The 9,760-nt window shown below is 38.3% G+C and overlaps 1 protein-coding gene across 1 annotated transcript; it reads left to right on the top strand.

Moving 5' to 3' along the window:
* The first annotated feature begins 513 nt into the window (after positions 1 to 513).
* Positions 514 to 5,981, top strand: LOC131142416 (uncharacterized). The gene is made up of 4 exons (XM_058091672.2): positions 514 to 750; positions 836 to 908; positions 1,611 to 1,937; positions 5,495 to 5,981. The coding sequence occupies exons 2-4, from the start codon at positions 845 to 847 to the stop codon at positions 5,896 to 5,898; spliced, it is 795 nt and encodes a 264-aa protein (XP_057947655.2). The 5' UTR covers positions 514 to 750; positions 836 to 844; the 3' UTR covers positions 5,899 to 5,981.
* The last annotated feature ends 3,779 nt before the right edge of the window (positions 5,982 to 9,760 follow it).

Below are 9,760 nucleotides of genomic sequence, written 5' to 3'. Positions count from 1 at the left end.
TTTTTTAATGTGCCACTTATTTGAAACCCTGTCATTTATTTGCGTTGATTGAATAGAGGCAGGCGGCACGGCGGTCGAGTGGTCAACGCGCAGACCTCACAGCTAGGAGACTAGGGTTCAATTCCACCCTCGGCCATCTCTGTGTGGAGTTTGCATGTTCTCCCCGTGCATGCGTGGGTTTTCTCCGGGTACTCCGGTTTCCTCCCACATTCCAAAAACATGCTAGGTTAATTGGCGACTCCAAATTGTCCATAGGTGTGAATGGTTGTTTGTCTATATGTGCCCTGTGATTGGCTGGCAACCAGTCCGAGGTGTACCCCGCCTCTTGCCCGAAGACAGCTGGGATAGGCTCCAGCACCCCCCGTGACCCTCGTGAGGAAAAAGCGGTAGAAAATGAATGAATGAATGAATAGAGGGATTTCCTGTATAGCATATACAGAATGGGGGGGGGGGGGCTGCTCGAGCAAAACGAATGAATGAATATACAGAATGAAGAATAAACTGTCGTCACTACCAGTAACTGACTCAAGCGAAGCAGCAAAAGACTTCCATTTGATTGGCACAAAGAGGCCTTTGATTGACTTTGTCACTGCCCTATCAAAAGACTCAGCCTGGCTGGACTTTACACTTTCCCAAGCACATCCAACAATCTCAAATCATTAACGCTCTTTACACAGGGAGTGGTGTGAACTGCCGAACATAAAAAGCACCATAAAGAAACAGAAAACACGATCGTCTAAGAACTGAAAGGTCAGTTTTTATGTATCCGGCTTTGTAAAATATATGTGGTCATTTATACTTGACTTTAATTTTAATCAAATGTTCTGTGTTATAGAAAGGACTCATGATGCGACTCACAAGGCTGCTCATTGCCTGCATTCTAACTGAACTGACTCTTTCAGTACAAGGTATGTGGGGTTAGAATATGGAATTAACGTCGTGGTTGGGAACTTTGTGTTTGTCAATGGAAATAAAAATCATGTTTATAATTGCAGACTGTAGTCTACAGTAAAATTTGTTGTCCCCTGAATTTCTAATACAAAACTAGTGTAGGAAACACCTTTATTTGATATATATTATTAGATAGCACCCAAGATCCTTCACAGTGTTACTTTATCTAAATTTTCTCGATTAACTTTAGGATATAGGGAAATCCCTTTGTATGTTTTGAACTGATGTTTACATGCCAGTTTTCTATGAAGAGGAATAGTGCTGCCTCAAACTGCTGCCACTTTTTGGAAATTAGGTGTTGTTGTTGTTGAGGTGGCACGTCATACGAGTGGTTAGCGTGCATGTTTTCCAAAAACATGCTAAGTTAATTGGTGATTCCAAATTGTCCATAGGTTTAAATTTGGAGTGTGAATGGTTGTTTGTCTATATGTGCCCTGTGATTGGCTGGCGACCGGTCCAGGGTGTACGCCACCTCTCGCCCAAAGACAGCTGGGATAGGCTCCAGCACCCCCGCGACCCTCGTGAGGATAAGCGCTAGAAAATGAATGAATGATGTTGAGAGGTATTCATTTAATGCTATGTTATCCTAATTTTAGGATTGTTATAATGAGATGGACCACTAATCACATTCTCATTGCATCGACTGTGTTTGTTCACAGCTTTGGTGAGTGTCATCAACGTTACAGCCGAGTGCGACAAGCAGGTTGCAATGAGCTGCAACGTGTCAACATCGAGGGACGGGCTGTCAGTCAAACATATGGAATGGTCCCAAAACCACAAGCCTTTGTGTCAATTGGACAGCGGGGGGAAATTGAGCCACCACAGAAACATAAAAAGTGACTTCCGCTGCAAGTATGAAAAAGGTCAGCTGTCACTCATCTTTGCAAAAGTGCAGCCGGAGGACAGCGGCGGTTCAAACCGCTACATGTGCAAACTCCACTCCAACAGGGGCATTTCGCATGCATACAGCTGGATAGAGCTGCAAGGTCAGTACACAATTCTTCTCAAACACTTTGTAACGTTATTTTGTCCCATATGTGCAAGTAGGGCAGACTGGTGGTGTAGTGGTTTGCACGTTTGCCTCACTGTTGGAAGATCTCGGAAAGAGGTTTTTTCCCAAATCTGAAAAAGTTTAAAGTTATTTTCATAACTTGAATAATGATATGGCATGCATGACAAAGTAAAAAAGAAAACGTACACCTCTTTGACCACATGATCATTTATTAATAAGTGTACAGAAATCCATTGCCACTTTGCACTTGGAATTTCATGGATTTACACGATAATAATACAGAATATCAAGTCATTCAATACAAGCCATTTTAGACAATTTTGACTGATTTTACATGGCACAAGGGATATTGAGTTCTATGGCCATATAAAAATGGAACCTACAAAAACATAGATTAGAATCTCATCTTTCATGAGAAAAAAAGAGTTTGTTTTTACCTTTTGTTGCTCTTTATTAATCAGCAGAAAACATACGTAATACATACATACACACGTACAAAAAGTTTTGTGACTATACCACAGCCTACACAAAAAGGGTTGCTTTTACATCTAAATGTATTTACAAATATAACACCGTGAACTATTTACAATTTTCACATTTGGAACTAAACTGTGTGTGTGCGTGTGTATGCATGGGTGTGCATGTGTATGTATTAAAGTTTCCCTACAATGCGCAAATATGTATAAATATGTCTTTGGGAGCGAGCATTCATTTAAAAAAAAACATGAATCTTTTTTTGGCATTGAATGAGTAAATTAATAAATCATTGCTGTCTTGTGGTTGGCTATTATTAGTCTAAAATATGCGTATTTAAGCATTATCAAGCACAAAAATTTATAAATTAAGCTAAATATTAATATTAATATCAATATCAATATCAATATCAATATAAATATAAATATAAATATAAATATAAATATAAATATTAATATTAATATTAATATTAATATTAATATTAATATTAATATTAATATTAATATTAATATTAATATTAATATTAATATTAATATTAATATTAATATTAATATTAATATTAATATTAATAATAATAATAATAATATCAATATCAATATCAATATCAATATTAATATTAATATTAATAATAATATTAATATCAATATCAATATCAATATCAATATCAATATCAATATCAATATCAATATCAATATCAATATAAATATAAATATAAATATAAATATTAATATAAATATTAATATTAATATAAAGCATTCAGGAGATGCATTCAAAGGCATTGTGATATGTAGTATTGAACACTGGTCATTCATTATCAGTAACGTTACATTGATGAGCCACTGCAGAAAGTGCTGTACAGAAACTCTACCAATACTATAGTGCGTAATATAAGTGTAAGGGTGACTATAGTGGTGTTATTTCATGTCTACAGAGCTCTAATAATGTTAGAATTTAAAATAAAACTTTACAACATGTAGGTGTGGACCTAATGGTGTGCATATGCGAGACATGAAGTGACATTTATAATGACTGATCTGCTGGGTCATTAGAACATTAGTCTTAGGTAGTGCACATGCTGCTATAAGCACTGATTGGTTTGAAATGGTTAAGTGCTTGTGGGAACCATTACGGGAATCTTTGCTCATGGGTTGAATGGCTACCCATAAACACAGGCAGCAACCCCACAAACTGAGCCTTTTAAATGTTAAATCGATGTTATCCTGGTCTGGGTCACGGCTGAGATGGAGCCCAGCCCAGCTGATTGGCTGGCTCACCATTCAATCACAGGATACAAACAACCATTCAGACTCACATTCACACAATCACAGAGAAGGGGCTAAATCCATCAGTGACCCCGCAGAGATATCATTATAAGCATTACTGATTTCAACGAAGTATAAAATTGATACAGCCAAGTAGCTTTGCAGCAACAATATCATCATTACAAAGAACAGCATTCTTCTTGTTGCCATGGTGACCCCTGCTACTGGGACACCTCTCATGCTGTGCTGAATGTTAGCTTCTGACCATGCTAATGTAGTGCAACCATAAAGGTCAAACACGGTCCCATTTTTGGAATTTGGAATTCATTTTTCCCATAGAAAAAAAAACAGTTTCAGCGTCAACTGCACAGTCAAGTTTTTAGTAACGTTTTCCACATTATATGCTATTATGCTAGTGTAAAAAGAAGTAAAGCACTCTATGACAAACTGTCACAAACTAAAATATGACTATTTACTCTTTGATGATGCATGATGGAAGTGTAGCATTCAAGGCAGCTCACATTACTCAACATTCTGAAAGGGGACCCATTATGCTCACGTTTTGGCACATTCTTATGGTATTTTCAAATGTCTAAAATACCATATGACATCACTAAGCATGTTGTAAGTCACTGGAAAAAAAAGTCAAAACACAAACAACAGGATCACATGTTAAATGTTATTATTTTTACACACAGACCAAAAAAGACCTGCTGATTTATATAAAATATATCAACAACAGCCTCATTCCACCTGTAAAGCCTTCTGAAAAAAACTCCTAAAGCTGTCAACAACACTACATTTACATAGTGTAACTTGTATACTAACCAAGCTGCAGCAACGTTGTTAGTATTCCCTTTGGTACGGGACAAAAAATTTAAAATTTAAAAATTAAAAAAAAAAAAAAAACAACCCTTGAACTGTATTATGGAAAGCAGGAAGTGAACAAATGTAACAGTTACTGATTGTAAAAGTACCAGACGGAGGGGTAGGATTTAATAAGCTTTGCTTCTTCCTACTCCTTTTGGACATGTGGAACTGTGAACTGATTATGTGATGCACTCAATTGTAATCTGATGCATGTTCAAATGAAATAAAACCATTACCATTACCATTACTATTATTGTTACACCAAAGCACTACATCACTGGCGTAGTGACACCACACCACTCTGGCTAGCTTACAACACATCAGTGCTGTACTAACAATGCTTCAGGCTACTACTGAAAGGTAATGCTACACTTTGGAGCTACTGCTGTTTCTGTTTTTGAGTTTGGGAAAGTTAATCCTAATTGTAGCGTTGGTTTCTATGTTGCTGTGTGAAATCAATTCAGCCCGGAAGAAAGTTCTGGTAATGCTTAAAAAGGACCATTCATTCATTCATTTTCTACCGCTTTTCCTCACGAGGGTCGCGGGGGTGCTGGAGCCTATCCCAGCTGTCTTGGGGCAAGAGGCAGGGTACACCCTGGACTGGTGGCCAGCCAATCACAGGGCACATATAGACAAAATATGGCAAAATACATGTAGTATTACATTATCATTATTATTATTATTATTATTACATTATCATGAATGTACCTCCTACTGCATGGTCACGGCATGCACAGGCTTTGTAGGCTTTGTCCCATTATGTTCATTAATGAGCTGCCTCTTTTTAGCTGTTTTTATATCTTTAGAATGCACACGATGAGCAAAATTCCCCCCAAATTTTTTCCTTGAAAGCTTTGTGTGCCTAATGTTTTGACCAACCATTGCATGAGTGTTGTTGATTCCAACCTGATGGTGTTCTCCTCAGAGTGCTGTGGGGCAGTCAAGGGTGGTCTGTCCACCAACGGTCCGGTCTGCACATTCAGCAACGTCTACCCCGATGCGGATGTGTTCTGGTCTTCCCAAAGTGAATCTCAAACACCTGTGAAGCAAAGTACATTTAAAAGTATTGAGGCAGGAGGATGGTTGACCATCCGCAGTCAGCTGGAATGGACTTCAAATGGGCCGTTCAACTGTTCCCTGAGGAGCATTAAATCCGGAAGACACATTGCATGCAATGTGTCAGAGAATGCTGAATTCCTATACGGGTACGGACAGAGACCTCAGGGATTCACACGCATGGTCGGGAATGGAGCAGGATCACTTGAACATTTAAGGACAATTGTGTTCATATCAATCATACTGCTGTCATGCAAAAATGGTTTTTCCTAAGTAATTGCACTTCCACTTTCTGGTGTGTGTAAAGCTATTTCTGAGGTACAGGATTTTTTTGTAATAAAGAGCCAAGGAGCATTGCTTGCAGTCAAATGAATCAACTTTCACGGTCCACAGGTTTATAATTGTACTTGTACTTCCTGACTGAGCTGAACAAGGAAATGACAGATTGTTGAGTGATAACAAGGTAGCAGGTCATCGTCATGCCTGATAAGAACAGCATTATTTTCTCCTCAATCAAAGATAGTACATTGTTTCTCTACAATCTTTCATTTTAAAAATGCTATTCGCACAACAATAAATCTTCATGTTAATGCTCAACTGTGAGGAGTATGTTCTCTGCCTTCTAACAAGAACATGAAAATACTGTATGCATTTTTTTTGTCACTTAATATATATGTAAATAACAATGGCAATTGTCAATTTACATGCTGTGAGTGAGATAGAGTGATACAGTGTATCTGTGAGTGAGCTATCAAAACCTCAAGTGTTGCCCACAAAAAAAAGATGCTAGTCATTTGTGGGGATAAACTGCCCCCTAGTGTAGTACTTGGGCACTGCAGCAAAACAAAAAGGTTACTTTGGGGTCCAGTAAAGACCCAGTTCAGCCTAGCTGGAGAGGAACCAGAGCATCAGAGCACCAGAGCAGAGTGAGTTATAAGGTGCGAGGAGATTAGGTTTACAACATACTCTCGCTCAGAAGAGGACATCCCATGAACCTCAAGGTGTAGGTTCCTCCAGTGGCGTGCAGTTTTGCATAAACTTACTATTTGACCACCCCAAAACCAATACGCACAAGCAGAAATAAATACAGTGGGCCAACAAATACATGAAGATTAAACCTCACACACACTCATTGGGCCTCCTAGCAAAACTCCAAAGTGCCAGAAAATGCCACTTTTTGGAGGGGTAAATTTTCTGAATTTTTGCATGTCTGCGGCAGTTATATTATTTTTTTCAGGTCAGGAAGTGTAAACCTGACACACACAAATGTACAGCATTTTTTTCAGGTCCTTAAAACCTCCTACATCCCCAATGGGGCTCCCATCAGGAACCAAAAATGGCAGAATATGCCATGGGTCTAGAGAAAAACCACACGTGAGAAAAAAGACCATCAAACTCCACAGAGATACCCAAACTGAGGTTGTTGATACTGTGATACTTTGTTAACCTATCCACAGTACTGAACATGAATTTATGGTTGCTTTTGTTCAATTAAAGATGAGTAGTAGACTGTTCTGATCAACAGCCTATTTCTGTTTAATTGTTGTTTACAATAAATTGCTGACTCAATTTTGTCCTTGTCTTACTCTAATTTTTACTTTTTTGCATTTTGAAGCTCTACATCGAACAGTGCAAAATGTAAATTCTGGCAATTTTTAAACTGGTCTTAAAATTTTTGTGTATGCTTGTCATTCAACAATGACTCCCCTGGGGTGAAGATAATTGTTATGTGCATCAGTCTGTCTTTCCCAATAGATGGCAGCATTGTTTAACAATTGGCTCAATCCGGGGACCAACTCCTTCAGCAATGAGAGCAACTATGCTTCAACCAGGCAGCCCCTCAATAAGTGAGGTGAAGAACAGTATGTTCATGGAGAGCTATAGATGTTGCTAAAAAATGATGTTGTTCAAAGCTTAAAACAGCAAGTGTTGTAAGTATAAGATATAAGGATTCATGTGTGGCATAAAAAAATATGATTTTGAGACAAATGTGGTAGAAAGTCACAAACAGCAGAAAGCCTGAGGTGTGTTTAGGGGAGGCTTTGCCTCATTTGTCATGATAAAAAAAAACCTAAACAACAAATAACATAAATAAACATTAATATTTATACATTGAACTGTATTGTAAATATATTTTCTGTATGATTCCATGAGCATCTCTTCTTGGCTTAGTGTGCAAGCCCTGCCAACTGAGTGTACACTGAGTTGGCTCACAGAGACTGACAGTTTCTGTTTGTCAACATGTCTCCAATAGTATGATGTTGCAGAAACATGTATTACATAGCATATGTAATGTTTTTAATGTAAGTGTGACATCATTATTCTTGCTCATCACACAATAAAATACATGGAAATACATGGAGTTTCCTCCCACGTTCCAAAAACATGCTATGTTAATTGGTGACTCCAAATTGTCCATAGGTATGAATGTGAGTGTGAATGGTTGTTTGTCTATATGTGCCCTGTGATTGGCTGGTAACCAGTCCAGGGTGTACCCCGCCTCTTGCCTCAAGTCAGCTGGAATAGGCTCCAGCATGCCCCCTAGTGAGGATAAGCAGCATTGAAAACGGATGGATGGATTTTTGACATGCACAAACAGCAGTGCTACAGAAAAAACACATAAATTTGACAGTCAACATGGAGGATTTTATACCCAAGTTCACCAGGATGATAAGACTTTTACAACAAAGTATCATAACTTTTCCATGTAGTTCATATACACATACAAAGTAAGAACACAAATGTTTTTTTTATATAAAAAAATATATAAAGCGAATTAAGAAGTACCTGAAAACAATTTGAAAAGATTTTGTAATCAACATGAATTATTATCCTAATGTGCACCCTGTATTAACAAAAAACTCCAAAGGAGTCATTGTCTCACAAGCCTTGAACGTCACCGCACGTCACTAACACAAAGTATGAAGGTTGGTGAAGAATACAAATATTTGGCTCAGGGATGCAATATGATTGGGAAAAGGAGAGAATGGAGCTTGAAGAATAGATATAGAGAAACAGAGGCAGAAGTGTTCGTCTGCAGGTGATGTGAAATACTGTTGACGGTGAGACAACAATAAATGAATAGAAAAGTAGATGTTAATGTGAGATACAAACGTGAGTCTAATCAGGTGTAAAAACAAGGAATGGTGAAAAGAGGTCTTAAAAATCCGAATGGAGACAAGGATGCCATGGAGAAAAGGTAATCAAATGAGAAAAGTGGGTGGGGATGTAAGTGGAATTGGAATGAGTGTACGAGTAGGAGGGAGTCATGAGAAAAAGGAGATGAATGGCAGGAATAGGTAACAAGCTACAAGGTAGAATGAGGGAGAAAAAAGGAAGGGGAATTAAGTAGGAAAGGAAGAAACACTGCATACTTGATATACGTACAATCCCCTCTATAGAGGCCTTGTTTATTCCAAAATAATCCCAATACCAGCAGGTGTGCCCTTTTATCCTGACTAATATGCCTAAAGAGGAATTATTGCAAGAATTATCATAGAAATAGCCCAAATTACACTGACAGTAAACTAGACACACACCCCAAACATAAGCGGTTGTCTAGAGAGAGTTTCTCGCATGGGATAGCGGCACTGTTAATACTCTTAATACACAACAAGTAGGCTATCAATGTGGAACATCCTAAAAAAAACCAAATGGATTAAGCTTATTGGAACATCCATCCATCCATTTTCTATACCGCTTATCCTCACAAAGGTCGTGGGCATGCTGGAGCCTATCCCAGCTGTCCTTGGGCGAGAGGCGGGGTACACCCTGGACTGGTCGCCAGCCAATCACAGGGCACATATAGTCAAACAACCATTCACACTCACATTCATACCTATGGACAATTTGGAGTTTGAACCTAGCATGTTTTTGGAATGTGAGAGGAAACCCACACATGGGGAGAACATGCAAACTCCAAACAGAGCGCTGAATCGAACCCGGGTCTCCCAGCTGTGTGGCCTGTGCACTAAGCAGCCGCTTATTGGAGCATGAATATTCAAATTGAAACATAACTGTTTACACTAGTGGTTGTTAAACAAACACAATGTGGATGTGAACCAATTGCTTGTCTTTCAACATTTTTTTTTGAAAACCCTTCATTGCATATTTGTACGTTTTAAATATAATATAT

This window comes from Doryrhamphus excisus, linkage group LG9, assembly GCF_037039965.1.
Source record: "Doryrhamphus excisus strain RoL-2023G ecotype Guam linkage group LG9, RoL_Dexc_Guam_v1.1, whole genome shotgun sequence".
NCBI lineage: Eukaryota > Metazoa > Chordata > Actinopteri > Syngnathiformes > Syngnathidae > Doryrhamphus > Doryrhamphus excisus.
Note: the sequence above shows the minus strand (reverse complement) of the source record. Positions and strands in the feature narration are given on the sequence as shown.

Excerpts from the sequence above, each read along its gene's own strand:
- LOC131142416 (XM_058091672.2), top strand. The coding sequence starts at position 845 with ATGATGCGACTCACAAGGCTGCTCATTGCCTGCATTCTAACTGAACTG. Across the intron at positions 909-1,610 it reads ACTGACTCTTTCAGTACAAG|CTTTGGTGAGTGTCATCAAC; the intron begins GTATGTGGGGTT and ends GTTTGTTCACAG. Across the intron at positions 1,938-5,494 it reads CAGCTGGATAGAGCTGCAAG|AGTGCTGTGGGGCAGTCAAG; the intron begins GTCAGTACACAA and ends TGTTCTCCTCAG.